We start from the raw sequence: 18,923 nt of genomic DNA on the forward strand, positions 1-18,923 counted from the left end.
CATGAAACCAGTCTGTAAAACACTATTTCATCTTGTTACAATATCAAACTGGGGCTGCCGACGGTTTCATCTCCAATCCAGATCTCCAATCCAATCTGCAACCATATATTTATTGAGTCTATTGTGTCATATTTTGGTATAGTTCCCATTTTTAACTTCCCTGATGGTAACACTAATTCATAGCCCCAATGTTTTCTTTCTTTTAAAGTTTATTACCTGTATCTAGCAATCACATTGAGCACCCAATTTCCTTTATCGAATTGGAGAGAACGAGTTCTGCCAACCTGCAATCTCAATGGGGACTGATGGGGAGTCCTGATTCAATCTGCTATAATCTTGGTCGGCTGCCTGTGAACATGGACAGGATTGATTTCAAATCGCTTACAGTCTTAGTGGCAGATGGAAACGTGACATACAGTGTAAAACAATGTTAGTTATATTTGTTACATAGATTACACTATTATACTCATCTTATGATTTAACTATTACATCCAGTAGCAGCCAGAATTAAATAGCTTCTAAAAAAAAAAAAAAAGAAAATTGACTATTATAAATTGAACACTAATTCATGTCTTCAGGATAAACTGGGTGGTGTCAAAGTTCCCATATAAAAGTGTGTTGCATTATACCGTGGTAAAGGCAGAACAAACTTAAAGCATGTTAAAGTATGGACATGCATGTATTTTTTTGTAAGTATCTTATTTCTTCTACTCATAAAAAGAAAACGCTATTAAATACAGTTTTGTTAAGTGCGATCAGCAGGTTGTCAAAGTTTTGATTTGGTCCCAGCCAAAGTCTCATGCATTGAGTTTACTGCCAGTTAAAGGGAAGCCTAAAATAAAACAATTTTAACAGTACGATTTTAACCTAACTAACAAATCTTCCTCTGGGTATTGTTGATTTTAAATTTCAGATGATTTCCCCTTTCTAGTGCTAGCAGCGGTAGACATAGTGGTAGGCAATGGTATACACTGCCTTCCTAATTATTTTAGTTTTAGTTGCCCACGAATATTACTGGGTGTTAAACATTTATAAGTGGAGCACACACATTTAAAAAGCACTGCAAGCGCATCTGTGCTGGTGCTTGTGTAACAAAGATGCTAATTTCTTAAATGTATTTCACCAAAATCCTACTCCTAGGCAATAATTTGTAACTATGGTAGCCTACTACACTACTTGGGAGAAACAACAGCTTGCAGTTTTATTTTTGTAATTCTCAGTGCTTGATCACATGATCGTTTGTGTTGTTTCCAGATGGTGTATTCTCAGCAGTGGCATGCCGTGACAAAATGGACTGGGGTAGCAGAGTCGTCGCAACCCCCCCCCACCCACCCCCCTCCTTTTTTTAAGTGGCAGGTACCTGTAAGCCACAGATACCTTTCATAATTTGAATTCTGAAAGTGCCGAGTATATCCTTTCTCTTCCTATGTCAGCTCGGGGATATGGGGTGTACATCTCCCTTTTTTAACAATCTCCAATTTTTCAGAGAAAGTTCTCCTTGAAAAAGGATTCTTAACCAAATCGACTATGATGTCTTTGTTTTCTCACATTTTTTTTTATTTTAGTGTAAAATAAAATTTGAAATAATAAGTTGTAAAGGTATTTGTATTTATCAATGTATATTTATAAGCAATATCGTGCGAAATCCACCTATCCTCCTCACTGCAGTGCTAACCAAGAAATATTCATGTTTTGGGGTTGCTCACTAATGATTGGTCAGCTGTCAGAGCTTTGACTTTCCCACTGGTTGCTAAAGCAGGGCCTTCAAGTGAGGCAGAGAATACCCTGGGAGATTTATTACCCGCCTCTGCTCACTCCTGATTGGTCGCCTGTCTAAAAAATAGAAAAAAAAGGACATTCTTCGACTCACCTATTGGTTAAACTCACTCAAGACCTTCAACTGAAACGGAGAATACCCTCAACTGTTTTTTTTTCTAGCGTCTGGTCGTTGTTTTAGACTTATGCGGGAGAAATGCAGATCTCTTAATGGCTGATCACATCCCCTTCAGGAAACCCCTATACTCCTCTAGTAAACCCTGTAAGTCATCTTGGATAAAGGTGTCAGACAAATGAACAAATAATATAGAGTAGTATGTTTCATAGTATAAGCAAGCACACTGTACACAAGTGAGTGAGGCAACGTAATGTCATTTGACTGACGGTTTACTTGGCACTGTCTGGTCAGCAGAGAATATTTGAAGGTCCTGACGGCACGCCACTGATTCTCAGACTATCAATAGGTAAGTATTTATAGGTAAGTGTTTATATTTTTGGCTTTGCTCTTTTGAGACAGTTTTAAAAGTAATAACATGAATAAATATGGCTAAATGCCACGTAGTATTTCTTTAATACTGTTTATTGAATGCACTGAGCGCCCCCCTAGACCCTGTTATTATTTGCCTACTTCATCAATACAATTGCCTACCATTTCTGTCACCCTATGTCCGCCACCGAGGGCTAGCCTCAGCCCTATAGCTCATATGAACCCTGATTAAATGTCTATTAAAAAGGACTGAAATCCAACACTATTCATTCCAACCACCTGAAAGGAAAACAGTGCTGAGAGAAAAAAAGAAGAGAAGTAAGGGCTTAGCCCTTTTGTTACCAAGCATCCCAAATATCTGTACACTTAGGGGTAGATGTACTAAGATGGGCCAGTCGCAGCGCAAACATACCGCAATTTGCATTTCTGTTGCAACAATTCGGCAAGTATACATTTTGTCGTATGTACTGAGAGAAAATATGTTAATGAACAGAGCTGCAATATAGTAATTTAAGTATGTGTTGTGTCCTCTTAGTGAGATCTCTAGCATTGCGAGAGTCGTGCTAACTTTTTTTGAATAAATAATAAAAGGCAGTTTAATCCCATCAGATTCTATAGTGGGGCCCCCACCTTCAACCCCAAATAAAAAATGTGTTTCTATCAAAAAGCTTTTCATAATCATACAGCAGCCCCTAGTTAAACCGGGTATGTTTGTCCGACACAAGGAGGTGTCGGGTTTAAAAAAACACAATAAAATCGTAGACACATACATTTATAGTGCTCAGTGTATTTTAAATGTATAAATCATTGCGCTGAAATAACACTTATGTATTTTGGGTATGCTACACATAACATTATTAAAAACATATAAATCTGTACAGTACGCCTATACAGTACAGTAGTAAAATTAAATAAATAACTAGCGCACTTTCTTTTTACTTTAGCCTGTAGGCTACTGGTAACACAAAATAAATCATGCTGCTGCATTGTACACATAATTTTAAATTGAAACTAAATGATTTTAGTGTTTTTTTAAATTATAATTATTATTAACTTTACCTACTTAGTAGCCTAGTCAATTAACACAAACCAGATCATGGTGCTGCATTGACAAGTTATGACACTTACAGAAGGACAGTCAATTCTTGTTAATATGATTTCAAGGGACCAGCAACAAATTTTGCATTACAATCAGCACTCACATATACGACCCTATAAAATTTTTACTTCAGTGACGGTTAAACGAGTGTGATGCATATCTGATTATTTCATTTTGGCCCATTCCAACCTTTGTCCATGTTTTCAGGGAACACAAAAAAGATACAATGTCAAAAATACATAGCTGAAAGGATTGTGTTTTAAAATAAGCAGGCTTCCATTTAGATGTATTGTAGTTTGCTTTGTTGGTACAGTACTATATTTATAACAGAAGTAGTATTTTAATTCAGAACGATATGATTCTGAAAATATCACTTGTCAAAAGAGACGACTGTGGACAAGTGGACTGTAGTACAGTACATACTTTTAAATCAGGTATGTATTGTAGCAGTATGTAAAATTCTCCATTAATGACCTAATAGCAAAATAAAATCAAAATGTTACCCATGCACAGAACTGCGTAAAACGTAAAAGGCAATGCAATTTAGCATACGCTGAAAAAAAACAACCAATTTCCAGAATTAAAACAGTATCCAAAGTCAGTATTGAAGATTGCAGAATATAATACTCGATAAGGCCCTAATGTCGCAGTTCACTTGCAAATGAAAAAGCACAAAAGCAACTAAAGATCACAGATTAAAAAATAAATTAAAAAAATCACAGTATCTAAAACTGTTTAATGATTAACTTTTACATTACCGTAGCTTGTCTCGTTCGCTTTGTTTTTGCTGCATTTTCATCATGTGAAATTGGAGGAAGCGCTGTGTAACTGCACAATAAAGACAGACTTGGTATACAAGAAAAAAACAAACAAAAAAAAAAACAAACGCAGGCTGTGACGGATAAACAAGTACATTGTAACATTGAAGAGCTTTGTATCAGACAACTGGTGACAGAGTCGGTAATCGCGTGAGATGGGTAAGTGCATTAATTTGTTACATATATATAATTGGGATTGATTTTATTCTTAATACATGGGCGGTAAAACACGACTGACATGTATATGGGAAACGTCTACATGAGTGCTGACTGTATACCACCAATTCATATTATGATGAGTAGCCTATAAGCCAATTGTACACCGTCAGTTTTTATTTAAGTTAGTCAGTGCTGCAGTGCTAAATTGTGCACAATTACAAACCACCTGCACATTAATAGAACAGGTGTGTTCCCTATTCCTTTAGAATGAGCTGGAGTTTTTAGTGGCACATGTGTGCCCCCAACCCATTGGGGAAACCATAAATGTCATAGAAATGTGTTTTCAAGGCTTGTAAGTACACCCTGCCTTTAGGGAAAAATAAGTATTTGGGTGTTCGCCTCAAAAATGCATTGAGCACAACTGGCAACACACGAGAAAAAGCAGACTGGGAAATGCCAGCAACAATTGCGACTGTTTAAAACATGCTTTCAAAAATTCTTAACAAATTGATGCAATTGTAAGTGTTGCAATTGCCAGCAGCTTTAGTACATCTTATTGTAATATTTGAGAACCATCATTTGCACGATCTCTGCCCCCTTTTTGCTAATATATGCAGGAATGCCTATAATTACATATTCATCTAAGGTTGAACCGCAAAGAAAAACTGCTACCGCAAAGCATTTCCTAAAAAAGTCGCTATCAGCATTGCGCATGTTTAGTACATTTCACCCGAGACTTCCGACTTGTTTGCAACTGGTTTGTGACTATTGCGACAGACACAACACTTTAGTACATCACCCCTCAGTGTTGTATGAGTATCCCCCTTCATTTGCAACAACAATTTATGTAAACATTTGGATTAATAGATATATCTAATAATAAACTAACAGCTATACAAATAATGTGCATATTATGACATTCATTACTGTATGCATTATTAATTTCCAGTAGTTTTTAATCATGCCTCTTATGTTGCAAGCTTCATCTGGGAAGATCTATTTTTTAAGCTCTCGAAAGGAAGTGTGTCAAACATGCTTTGTAATTTTGCATATGCGTAACTGCAAATACATATGTGTGATTAATCACGTATGCACCAAATCATTTGACACCAGACTGAAAAAATATGTTTAAAAAAATAAAGATTTGTCCAAAGTAATATCAATGTCACTGCGGCAAAGTCACTTTCAATTTGTACAACAGTAGAAAACTTCTTATATACAGCTTAGGAAATATTTAATGTTTTTTTTTTTTTTTTTTTACTTAAATAAGGATCAGTGTGGGGTTGATTTCCTTCTTCTGATATTCTTTGACGTAGCCCTGTGTCTGTAGTCTTCTCCCGATCCCAAGTCTATTATATCCTGAGGGTCTCTCATGCCTTGAGGAGGAAGGGGGAACTCCTCCCCTGAAGAATGGGTTCTGTGTCCAAACACTTTCTCCTGGAGCTCTGCAATGTCATTTCTAATGTCTGCCATCATCAGCAGCAAGAAGTCAAAGGAGCCTGGTGGGCCCTGCAATGATATAGGAAACAGTGTTCTTAATCTCATTATAATTTGAAGATATTTGTAGAGAATAACCATTTGACCTTTCTTGCTTTTTTAAAATCAATGAAACACTATACTCTATGACTATATGCAATAATTATTCTTCACAAAGCTGGACATTTCCTAATCATATTAAAAGTGTCACTTAACCCTTTAACAGCATGGCACCCCACAGAACACTCACAGAAGGTTCATTAAAACTAAAGAAAAATGTTTCTTGTGATGACATGTATTGCTTTGCAGGGGTTTATTTCAAATTCAGTATATTTAACAGAATCTACATATTTTTAAAAAATAACTATTCAGAAATCATCTTAAATGAACCGATTGGAATGGAATGGAATAATAAATCACCGCCACCCCAGCTGATTTGCTGCTGCTAAGCAGGTGACCGGGATTGGAACTGCCGTGGCCCTGACTTGCTTTACACACTCCACTCCATCCGCCCTGCCACAACACAAGAAAACAACAGCGCTCAAACCCGATTCGCTAAAAGAGCCGTCTCCCCGTCTCGCTATGGCTGTTACCAGGGAGTGACATCACCAGTGGACATTCAACCAGCCCCTCTACACACGCACTGTCAGGGATGCCATGCTGTGCAAACAGAAAGAGTAGCTTTGCCTGTTTTACTCAGTAGGCAAGCAGATGTGCTGTGAGAATTTTTTATCCCCCCAATACTTCACTGACCCCCTGGGCAGACTCTATGGACCCCCGTTTGAGAATCACTGGAGTAGAGGGAATAAAAGCGAGCTTCTAACTATTTTAGAAATATCTCTTGAAATCCTCTATAATTATTACACAATATTCCTGATCACAAATCATCTTAAACAAACTAAATGTTAAAGTATAGTGAGGAACTTAAGTTATACGATTAAGTCAGTGTGGCAGGATAGACTCACGGCCCAAGCTGTTAACGGAAGAAATTCGAGACTCTGAGACAGAAAGCTGCAGTGAAAGTGCTAGTTCGCATGTTAATTAAACAAAAAGAACAGGCATAAGGTCCAAAATAAAAAGTGCAAACAAAACAAATCAAAATGCTAACACTACTGCAAAGGATTTCTCCCTTTTTTATACATGTGGCCATTCCCCAATTAGCACCCAATTACCTAGTGGTAGAGGAGCAAGAGACCAGGAGACCTTTTAAAACCCCTGGGCTTCTGTGAGGGGGTGTCCGTTTAACCCCCGTGGTAACCCCTGGGCTTCAATAAGCAGGTGCCCGTTTAACCCCCTTGGTGACCTCTGGGCTTCTGTGAGGGAGTACCTGTTTAACCCCCTTTCTACCCACTAAGCCTGTGACTTTTCCCCACTTGCCGCTTGTCTAAAGAGGTTGGCCCCAACGCTGGCAGCGGTGAGGGGCACATCGGCAGCGGTGGCTGGCTTTCGCTGTGCTCCCCTCAGCAGCAGGTGTAGCGGCTGCTGAGATTGGCCCGGCTGTTGGCCTTCCGAGTCTAGAGCCAGCGGAAGCTCCTCCCCTTTTGGCACTGGAGATGAAAACTGTTCGTTCCCCTTCTGGCTCTGGAGAACGTGGGGCTTCTCCCTTCTCCCTCTGGCACAGGAGACAGCGTTGGCACCTCCTCTTCTTCCTCTTTCTGGTAGGTTGTTCCTCCTTCTCGGACACTCAGGCGGGTACCTCCTCCTGATGTTGGAAGTGCCCGAACTCCCCTCAGACGAGGCACCATGTTCCTCAGGGCAGACGAGGAGGGCGTCCAGTCCACTATACCACGGGGTGTGGAAAGCAGAGGAGCCCGTCTCGTGTTGTCAGCTGGGTTTGGACCTTCAGACTGAGCCATTCCTCGGGCAACTCCACCTCGTCTCATGTGAAGGCCTCCATAAATTGCAGGTCTTCATACATGCACACATCTCGGAGGTGCCCAGCCTTGCGCAGGCTCCGCATCCCAGTTTTTTTTTTTTTACATGCAGTCCTGCTCTGAGTCTCCAGGAGGCATTATCCCACTGCTAACACCACCGAACAAAGGATTTCTCCCCTTTTTATGCATGTGGCCATTCCCCAATTAGCACACAATTACCTAATTGGGGAATGGCCACACATGTGATTGTTGGCAGGCAGGGACATATTTAACCCCATCTCTGCCATCTTTACATTCCCCCACACACTACTTACATCAGCAGGGCTTTCGCCCTGCCACAGTCAGTAACTCATGGTGGATATTTAGTGTTTGCAGACTGCATTTGACAAGTTTCTATATAGTACATTTCCACATATAAAGCATAAATCTCCAAGACCAAAATAAATGTTTCCAGGTGTCATATTAAAAGTACTGTAAGACTGTCACAACTACCCCAGTACTATATGTGTGAAACTAACTGTGTTTGCATGTTTGTCAAATATCAATGGGTCAAAGACTATGTTTACAACAAAAATAGGGATATTGTGATTATAGTTGCACTATTATTCCTGAAAAAAGCTTTGACAGACCCAGCTTTTTAGTACCTAAACATAGCCATGTACATTAACTTCAAACTGGCCATGCAAACTGATTAAAACATCGAGGCTTTTATGTGGAAGCTAAACCTGAGATTACCTGAACTGATCAAGATTATGTTTTTGATTTTCCTTGTGCAGAGTATGTCACAAAATCATCTGTATCTGGCATGAGTCCTTACGTATATCATGACTTTTAACGCAAAACTTTGCACCATTTTACTTTGCTTTTCAGATGACCCTTCCCCATTTTCAATATTAACTGCCAGTCTCAATGAAAGGTTCATAATTGGTTCTGCTAAACCAGTCATAGAAATGACAGCTTTTGTTTCTTTGAAGTGCCATGTAATATGGTGGTTTAGGACCATTTAAGAGTTTACTTACTGGAGGTCCTGTCGATCCGGGAGCCCCTCTTTCTCCCTGTGAAATAAGTTTTGGATCAACATTATTCTAGGTTTTTAGATCACAGCAGAATAACATCAAAATTGAGAAATAAACAGCAGATGGAAGCACTTAATTTAAAGTGGCCAGGATAATATAACATTATAATTCAATTTATAAGCAGTAACATATTTTTATAATTACAGCACAAAAGTTTGAAACACAGTACACACAGCTATTACTTGAAAGCTATTACCAAGTAAAGCCACCTGATTAGTCATCCAGTATGCTTACCAACTTCAACATACATCTGTTGGTATGCAAGTAGTAACTCTAACTTCAACTGAAGGTTTAAATACAAAATAAAGACACAAAAAAAGACGAGTGGAAACATAAGTAATCTCTCATAATTTAAAGGTAAATCAAAAATTATATAAAATCGGACAGCTGTTTAATTTAATTTTGTTTGGCTGGAGTAAAGAAACAAACAAAAAAAAACCATAAATTATTGTAAATATTTAAAACCAAAATGTCATGAATGGTCTATAGCAAAATGTTTCTTCCCCCAATTATGGATATTCATTTCCATGATGGGTACATTAGAATTTTATGATGGATATTCCCCATCTCTTCTCCAAGAGACAAGCTCGATAACAATAATAATAATAATAATAATAATAATAATAATAATAATAATAATAAATCTCATACCTTGGTGCCACCTTTTCCAGGAGCTCCAGGTGGACCCTAAAACACATTCAAAATTTTATCTTGTGTTGATCTACAAATAACTTTTACCATAAAACATAAACTTTCATTTCAACTAAAAACAAAAGTCCCTATCTTAAAATGCCAACTTCAGACTGGTAGTTATCACCTGATATAAGAATTACATAAAGTTGCTTCATAGGTACAAATATAATTTTTGTAGGAAAGCGATTCATACCATGTATACTGTATACTGTAATGATTTTTTTTTGGGATGTTTCATGAAGCATGCAAAATAAATCTGGGTGAGAAAAATGTACAGTAGGTCACTGACCACAGGGCCGCGTCTTCCCTGCTTGATGTGGGACATATCGGGTGATGGCCCCATAGGTCCCATCATTCCTCTGGGTCCAGTTGGGCCAGGGGGGCCAGGTGGTCCCTGGTGTCCAAGAGACCCTTTAGGTCCAGGGGCGCCTGTGTTAGATCAAACAAAAACTAGGTAAACATTGAACAATACAATTCAATACAGTGCATACAGTACAATGTGAACCTACTGTATAGCAGCCCCATGGAGATTTGCAGTACTATACAATATAGTATTTAGCCTGCAGAGTAAGCTAAAAAGTATTTATTTACTTATTTAACTAGGAAATGTATCAATTGAGACCAAAGCTTCATTTAAAATATTTAACTAAAGAAACCCAAGCTACCACCTTAGGTGTGCGGGTTTAAAAGGGAAGCCCTCACAAGTTAACTGAATGAAACATGCTATCAGCTGTTGTACCAGCTGCTTATTAGTTGCCTCAGTACTGGTATTATTGACCCATGGCATTGTACTTGTGGAGCATCCAGTGCTACCACAGGAGATGGTTGCCAGTGAGGTCTTGCCAGTTTTAATGTGCAGGTAGAGGGCTGACAGTAAACACAACAAACAGGCATGACTATAGGTTTATACAACCATGAACCTCCTCTGCATTAAATATCTTACCTGGCGGGCCTGGGAGCCCAGGTTGTCCAGGAGGACCAGGCAAATACGAATTTGACGTGAGCATTTTTTCACTTGTTATCTGTTTGCTAACATCAGCATTGTTGGGCAATAAGGCAATCTGGAAACAAACACATGACATATTTAACATAACAGCTTTGGATTGTAATAAACTAGAAAACGGTAGGAACTGATTGCGGAAAATCTTAAGTCGAATTTGCCTCTGTTCTTCACACAGTGCACCGGATTGACTTGAACATTTGGTTCAGTACTTGTCTCTGGTAGTGATTTTCTTCCTTGTCCTTCTACTGCAATACTAGCATGGTTGTTTTTGGATGTCTGGTTAGCTAACTGTCCTATTGCTTTTAACACTCAAATGGCTCTTTGGGCTGTATTAGCACCTTCAATATTTGCTATCACTGGTACTAGCAAATCCGTTACATTTGATGTGGTATAGCACATCTGATGCTCTATATCAAGGGTTGGTCCAACACCATACACGTTACTGTATATGAGAAATTGTCCCTTTCCCACCAGTAGGCTCAAAGTCCTTCATAATTAAAAGAAACATTGTGGTAAAAGTGTATCATCTTTCCAAACTTTATAATAATGTTTTTAAATTGGTTTATTTCTTAGGAGGAGAAATAAAACCTCTCACATTATGATTTCAATGATCAGTTGTCTGTGGGATTTGGAATTGCTGCTTACTCCAAGTGATGGCTGAATGTTCACCACGCTCAAGCATTCCCTTAAGGAAACCCACCATAGCAGTTTATCTACCAATGATTTACAAGTGGTCTAGACAAACCTCCAAATATGTGATTGCCAAATGCAATTAAAACATATAGAGATGCCAGCTGTATGTAGAGGAAGAAGGACACTACAGTATCTGGAAAAAATAAAGCTCATAATTGCTGTTGAACTTAGTCATCTACTCAACAAAGATGGGAACTTCTAAATGCATGCTGATGAGGCAATCCAACTTAACCCTAATCCAAAGAAACTCATGCTTACAGAATTGGACAAGTATTTAAGCCAATACATTTCTTAGACCTGGCTCGTATTCCCCTATTTACTTCTTCATTTTAGGACACTTTTCCTATGGACTGTCGTAAGGGGAAAGAGTCTCACTGGATTCGGCTGGGACAGCAACACACTTCTGGTAGCCATGTTCTGTCTGAGTTGAAAACTTTGTTATTCTCTTTCTTTCCCTGGCGGCTTTAGGATGAAAAAATAATGTCTGTATATGTACAGTTGTGGCTGCTTTTCTGTGCCAGAAATGGTTGTGATTGGCGATCCAAGCAAATAAATCCCACAAAAACATAAGGCAGAAGCCTATGAGGATTAAAGTAATTTATTATATCACCACAAATAAAGTGTTTCCCATACATTACTCTATTAACTGATTTTATATTCTGGGCCAGTCATGAAATGTACAGTAGAAGAAAAAAAATCATTTTAGCAGCTTCAAAGAAATTACTTGATGACTGGGAATTTTTACAGAATTTTTACAGTACATTTTGATGCCCAGATAATACTTCTTCAATAGTATTATTTATATACGCAAATAGGGTGGATAAGTAGAACCTGCTTGCTATAGCAGAACTGTAAGATTGCATACAGTACTTACAAGTTTGTTTTGTGTTGCACTAGGTCACATGAAAAAACTTTATTTTTTCTAAAATAGTAAACAAACAACATTTTTTAATGCATTGCAGACTTGGATGGGTTGCAAGTGTTAAATCCACAGTGCTCTTTATCAGTCTCAATGCAAGCATTTCCTTCACTAATAATGGCTAAATGTCAAAAACACTCTTACTATATACCCAAAGCAGCATATCAGATATATTTAATGATACATCTTGTGACTGTGTATTCATTTTTGGCTGCCACTTTATCATCTGTAAGTATCTTTAATTGATTATCCCTAGTACTGCTGCATTTGGAAAAGGAAATCGCTAAGTGAGGGATGGATCCATCAGGGACAGGTTCTGTAGTCTGGACAGCTGTAACAACACACAGTGCCTAAAATCAGATATCCAAAAGCAATTAAATAACCTCCTGTGACTGCAAATAAAAGTTGCTGTGCTGTAAATGTTCCTGCCTGCTCCACAATGTATTTCCACTCTTCTGTCAGAATACTTTTTTATTTGCCACACCAGTCTCTCTAACAGAAGTAATAAAACCCACCCACATGTGCACAAGACACAATAAAAAACGTATTTTCCACAAACACACGCTTCATTACTTACTGTATGCTAAGTGATTTCATATTCTGTTATCAGTGGCCAGAATGGATAAAACACATATGAAAAGTTTATTTAAAATAGTAATTCATTACTCCCAATAGAGTAATGAAAGGGGTCCACATTTAGTGCTCAGAGGTTCTAAAGACCAGAGGGTGGTGGCATTTTCAAAACAAATCCTGTGCAGCACTTACCTACAAACACAAGCGTGCGTCACCTATCTCTCATTGCACGATGCCCTTTGAAAGTACATGATTTATTTCCACATGACAAAAAAAAAAAGTTATCTTTTTCCAGGTGATATCAAGACATGTTCCACCTTTAGCAACAAGATAAATAATGAGCTATTTAAAATTTCAAACTGCAGTTTGCACAAGAAGGATATTAAACTCAATACCTTTTGCTTGAGCTGCAGGACCGTCTGTCTTATCTGCTGAAACTCCTCACATGTAGCTGAGCATGTTCCTGCTTTCATTACGTTGTCCGACTTTTCAAAGTGACTGGCTATAGAAAGAAGTTCATATTATCATATGTTACAATCAGGTCTCTAACACCAACATAGGTAACTCATGGTATTTATGTATTACACTACAAGCACATTTGTATTCCTTTCTTTTTCTCTTTCATCATACCACTAAAATAATTATTTAGTGACATGTACCAGAGAGGCTTGCGGAAACATGAACAGCTGAATACAAACAAATACAACATTTTCAAATGCCATGGACTCGTATGTGTTGCACGGTTATGCCCCTTATTCAGTTAGGGTCTGTGCTTCTGTAACATCCTTGAAATTGAGATTGATTCTCAAGGAATATTCTAAGCTAATTATTTTGTAATAAATATACATATACATGTTAAACAGATTTGAGATATTGTAGTAAATATACCCTCTCTCCCAAGTTATTCGGGGTTGTTTGCCCTAATTTTCTTACTTGTGGTTTTATAAAAAAATGCAATTTGGATTAGAAATCCTTTTAAATTTTATCATAAGATTGGTTTGGTAACCTATTATTAAAATATCTGTAAACTTTAATGGAATGTGAAAGCATTAAAAAGCCATGTAACACTATCATGAAACCAACTGTTCTGAGTGTTCTGCCAGAAGGTCATGGACTTTACAATTTATAAAAGTGTTTGTGCTCTGTTACTAACTACTGGTAAATAGCTAAATATTGCACTGCAGGTGCATATCAGCTGGGAGGCTGTTTGCTCATTCCCCAACTGTGGGAGACTCAATCTAGATTACTATCACTTTCACGCTATCTAAAAAACACAATTTGAAAACACATCTGTCATTAGAAGCCTGTTTTTGACCCCTGTTGATTGTGCATTATTTAGGTAATGAGAATAGGGTATTACACAATATGTTGCTAAAAAATGAAGCTGTAAATCTTACTACCCTCCACCTGCAAAACATCTTAAAGTGGCTGCGAGGGTTAGAACCTGACTGTAATATTTAAATGCATGTTATTGTGTTTATGACTGTTATTGTTATTCTAGTGGCGGTAGAGCCGTGGTTTATTTTCTATTGTGCATGTTGTTGAGCAAGTGCGTTTGCTGTATTTAGATTAGGGCGCTTCCCTTAACGAAGTTGCCGTAGCTATAAACGTGGGACAATGGTTTTGTTATCACCATATGTTCGGTAATATTCCAAGATAAGGGGTAGTCAGCTTTTACCGGTAATAGTTAGGGACTAGAGAATAATAATGACAATGATAATAATAATGAGTAAACAATAGAATAGTTTAAGGACGGTATTCATACAGGTTAAATAAATACCTATAAAGGGGAAGAAACATGTTTAATGTATATATATATATATATATATATATATATATATATATATATATATATATATATATATATATATATATATATATCTATGAATGTTTGTGTAAATGCTATTAATGTAATAATAGTTTATTTTTGTATAAAATCATTCCAGGTGTAAATGTTTATTGAATAATTAATCCTGTTACGAGTAGGCAGGGCTGGGGCTTATTTAATGCATGTCTTTCTTTAGGAGGGGATTAGTTGGTCAGTCGTGAGACTGTTATGTAAATGTCAGTCATTGTAGTTAGTTGTAATCTGTGTGAAATATATTTCCAGTGCTGAAATAAACAAGTATACCTGTGAACACTAAAAAATGCTGTTTTCCTGCGTTATAAAGACATCCTGAGAGGATAATGCGATTGTGGATGGGGGTAAGCTCGGACCATCACCCCATTACAGCTGCGTTAAAAACATATTTATTTATTATTTTATCAGCTTATGTTGGCCCAGTTGCATCGAATGTGCCAGCAAGCATTTTCCATATGAAAACATTAACGCCTGCAGAAGGCATCCTTATAGGTGTCTCTGTGGAAAGTCCTTCAGTTTAATTACAATTAAACACTGTGGTTAAGGAGGCCAAACCATTAGTCATGAGTTGTTGTTTTTGTTCTTATACCACACATGTAGACAGGGAATTGGTGGTTAAAGCAATACGGCTGGAGTAGTTTATAATTTCTACATACCACAAAGAACTTTAACATTAAAATTTGCTACAGTACAGAATGTCATCAAAACAACTGCATTTTCAATAAGGGGCCTTGATGTCATTGACCCAGAGTGGTCAGTGGCCCAAAATACAGTACATCTGGAGATTGAAGAACATGCCTAGAACTATATTTAACTCTGGGGATTATAAACCAGAGACAGACAGAATGATTTTGGGTCGTTGAGTTACACAGATAATGTATTAGTTTCATCAGACACACACTGTACTGTGACCAAAGTATGCACTTTGAGAGTTTTTAACTGTGGTTTAAATAGCATCTAACAAAGTTGGATTTTAGAATGAATTATGTTATCTAACACAAACCTTATATCATACATTTGGTTCTTCCTGTCTAATTGCATACTAACATATGTGGGCACACAGACATAATGTTAAAATTGTATCATAATATTGTTTCTGTAGTTTTCATCAAGTGTCATCCATATAATACTGATAAGTGTGCTGTATTACATTATTATTGGTTTCATATATTTAAATTTCTGCTTTATATCTGTAATGCTATATTTCCCATTGTCAAGTCTGTGGTGAAGTAGCTTGCCCTGAAATAGGTTGATTCTGGGAAATTTTTACCCTCACGAGAAAACTGAGACTTGGCAGCTGTATTCCTACATATGTCTGCATGTTCTGGTAGCAATGGAAAAACAGATCTTTTATGTGTTGGATTTGGGCTTGTTTCAAGTTGCACCTCATATGACCATTACAATTAGATAGAAACCAGATATTGTATGTCTGTTTTACTTATTTTATTAAATTTAATGCAACAGGTTGTAACTAGCTTATGGAGGTACAGATAGGGAATGAAGTGTTCCCTAACCCAAACCTTAACCCATTTTTTTTTTTTTTTTTTTTTAATTAAAACAAAATACCATGGGCATTTTAAAACTCTACATGTAAGACCATCTTCATGAATGGCAATGCATGACAGTTTATATTCATGGATTTTATATTTTATTTTAATATTATTAGCTATACATTTAATACATTTAAGGGGTCAATCCATCACTCCTGACTTCAGCATAATGCCATGCAAATTGTACAATGCTGTGTTTGGCACTCATTCAACCGGAGTAAGAAAATACATCGGAATGCCTTTACATTTCACAACCCACATGCTGTGATATGATGCGTTTGTTTGTTTATTTTCTCTCTCTATACAGGCAACAAAAGTTCAAATTATTCGGATTGAGAAATTTTCCGAAGCTAAAGGACGGGGTATTCAGAAAGTAAAATAACTTCTGTCCTTACTAATCACTTACCCCTTTCTCCTTTGCTACAGGTTTTCCCATCATCTTCTAAGAAGTAACCCTTCTCGCATTCACATCTATAACTGCCAGGAATGTTTATACAGACCTGAGAGCAAATAGTCTCATTTTTAGTGGCACATTCATCAATATCTGCAAAAAACAAAGAAAAATAGAAGCTTACCATACTTGCAATATCAGTCACTTAACTATATCTAAAGGTACGGTATGTTCTAGCTTTTTTAAAATTTTAAACTAAATAGTTATATAACAAAGAAACAAAAGGTAGTGTGCTTATGAAAGAGAAAGTACTGTCAAGACTAAAAGTCCTTTATCCAAAGGCCAAGTATAGCAGACCAAAGGATAATGCTGAAAATAATAAGGTAATCCAGCTACTTACTAAGGTGTTTTAGACTAATTTGACCAGTTCTAAAAAAAAAAAAGAAAGAAAAAAAACCCAGCAGTGATTTGATGTTGCTACTTTGATTTAGAGCAGATTTAGGGAGGTCAAGGACCTGGCGTTCTTAGCTCCCTAATAAATGAAAATAACTGCATACCTCAGTGAAAGTCAAATAAATGGTTCGTTTTAAACAGCCACTGAACCTTTGAACTCAACAATCTGTACACATCCTCTCCCAGATTGCGAGTAGGATCAGTAAAGTACACCATATTTCAGAGCTTCACAGGTTTCTGTAATTCAAATGATCTTATAATGTTGAACAAATATTCTCCAACAAAGTTCAAGCCTATGTTACTCCTTAGATCTTTTCAGAAGTTTTGACTGCTAAACTTCATTGTGTTAGTGATATGTACAAAGAAAGAGAGTAAAATGAAGGCATTTTAGTGTCCCGTCAGAACATGGAAACAGATGCATTGCTTCAGTTCTCACCGAGGCAGTAAGGACTTTCTCTGTTCCTGTGCCGATCACGGTCATATCGATACCCAGCATAGCAGGTACAAAGCACTCTGCCAAAATGATCAGTGCACTGCTGCTCGCAAGGGACTCCAGCACACACATCATAATCTGGAAATAAATGGAGAAGATATTTTGGGAAGATATTAGACTGAAAATATTGAACTATACTACTCTTATACTGCTTGTTGTCGATCATTTATTACTGGTTTCAGCACACATGGATGTTGCCATATAAAAATTACCACTACAGGTGTTAACCTCATCCCACCCTGTTCATTTTTTTATTGCAAATCTCACTGTTTGGGGATGAAATTACGAATGCCTAGTACACCCCTTGAGGTCATTTTTATATTTTCCACCCTTGCTTAGGTTTGCTCAGGACTATCTCACATGTAAAATATGCTGTTGACTTTATACTTAGGTCAAATCTATTTTTTATTCTATTCTATTCTATACGATGCACACGTTTTCAAACACCTGCTCTGTTACTGCAAGAGTATGTATCAATATTCATATTTATAAACATAGAAAAGTAATTTATCTACCTACCTTCAGGGATGCACTGTCCTAGCACAAATTTAAAACCTTCACAGCATTTTTTCCTGTCAAAAAAATAAAATAAATAAACTTAATGGGTGTTATATTATGGCTACCAGATGAACCCTCGTTGATTGCTTGCCCATAAGTAACTAGATAGATAGTTTTGATGCTGCGCAGCCAACTGTTTAATGAATAACAACATTATACTGTTCATCATAGACTGCAGAGGACCTTTTAGCCTATCAGACAACATGTTTCACCTGCTGCATTCCATGACACATCACTGAGAAACCACATTCAGGAGAGATGGATAACACTTCACCATGCACTATTTACCAGGGACAGGAACATGCTGCTTAATTATGATTTGTTTCTGTATATATTTTCAATTACTCTACTTAACAAACCAGCTGAATACATGTTTTTTACATTGAAAAAATACATTGCTAACTACTGCACATCAGCAAGTATTGAAGGCCCAGCAGGTTTTTTAGGAATCCAATCAATGCATAGTCTTTGAAGTTTTGAAAGCTAGCCAGGAAATTAACAATTTAAAAGAAAAGAGCAATAGCCATCATCCCCCCTATGGACACACTCAGAGACTGGGGTGGGAATGGTCCTTTTTAAGCAAGATTTAATGCCACTCACTCTTGTTCACTTTTTTACACATGAATAAATAATTTATAATTACTGTAAAGCACAGGAATAATATGGAGCCATCCAGGCAAAAATATGTACAGGACTTATTATTTATTTATTTTTTTACATTTTTTTTTTTTTTACATTTTTTTCAATAACTGTGAGATAGCATTCTCTAAAGCTATCCTCCTGTATCATATTCCATTTTTTTCTTACAGCAATATATGAGTTTCAGTTTATTCATGCTTGATGGCTGGTAGGCTATCTAGAGACAAATGACAACTATCATAGTGTTTTTTAACTTGTAATTAAAACTTTATTTCAAGCAGAGCCGGACTGTTCCAGAACATTTTTCAAACTAAGCTATGAATAACTAGAAC

The 18,923-nt window shown here is 37.1% G+C and overlaps 1 protein-coding gene across 2 annotated transcripts in view; it reads right to left on the reverse strand.

The window, feature by feature from the left end:
* Positions 1 to 1,315: 1,315 nt before the first annotated feature.
* Positions 1,316 to 18,923, reverse strand: part of LOC117408854 (collagen and calcium-binding EGF domain-containing protein 1-like) — a 93,262-nt gene continuing 75,654 nt past the window's right edge. For both annotated transcript variants that reach the window (XM_058995637.1, XM_058995640.1), the window contains 9 exons: positions 17,914 to 17,966; positions 17,338 to 17,472; positions 16,464 to 16,601; positions 13,042 to 13,148; positions 10,402 to 10,519; positions 9,748 to 9,887; positions 9,417 to 9,452; positions 8,709 to 8,744; positions 1,316 to 5,848 (listed from right to left, as the gene is read on the reverse strand). In XM_058995637.1, coding sequence (XP_058851620.1) covers positions 5,612 to 5,848; positions 8,709 to 8,744; positions 9,417 to 9,452; positions 9,748 to 9,887; positions 10,402 to 10,519; positions 13,042 to 13,148; positions 16,464 to 16,601; positions 17,338 to 17,472; positions 17,914 to 17,966 — 1,000 coding nt within the window. In that variant the 3' untranslated portion in view covers positions 1,316 to 5,611. The remainder of the gene's footprint in view (positions 5,849 to 8,708; positions 8,745 to 9,416; positions 9,453 to 9,747; positions 9,888 to 10,401; positions 10,520 to 13,041; positions 13,149 to 16,463; positions 16,602 to 17,337; positions 17,473 to 17,913; positions 17,967 to 18,923) is intronic.

The sequence above is a fragment of the Acipenser ruthenus genome, chromosome 2 (assembly GCF_902713425.1).
Source record: "Acipenser ruthenus chromosome 2, fAciRut3.2 maternal haplotype, whole genome shotgun sequence".
Classification (NCBI taxonomy): Eukaryota; Metazoa; Chordata; class Actinopteri; order Acipenseriformes; family Acipenseridae; genus Acipenser; species Acipenser ruthenus.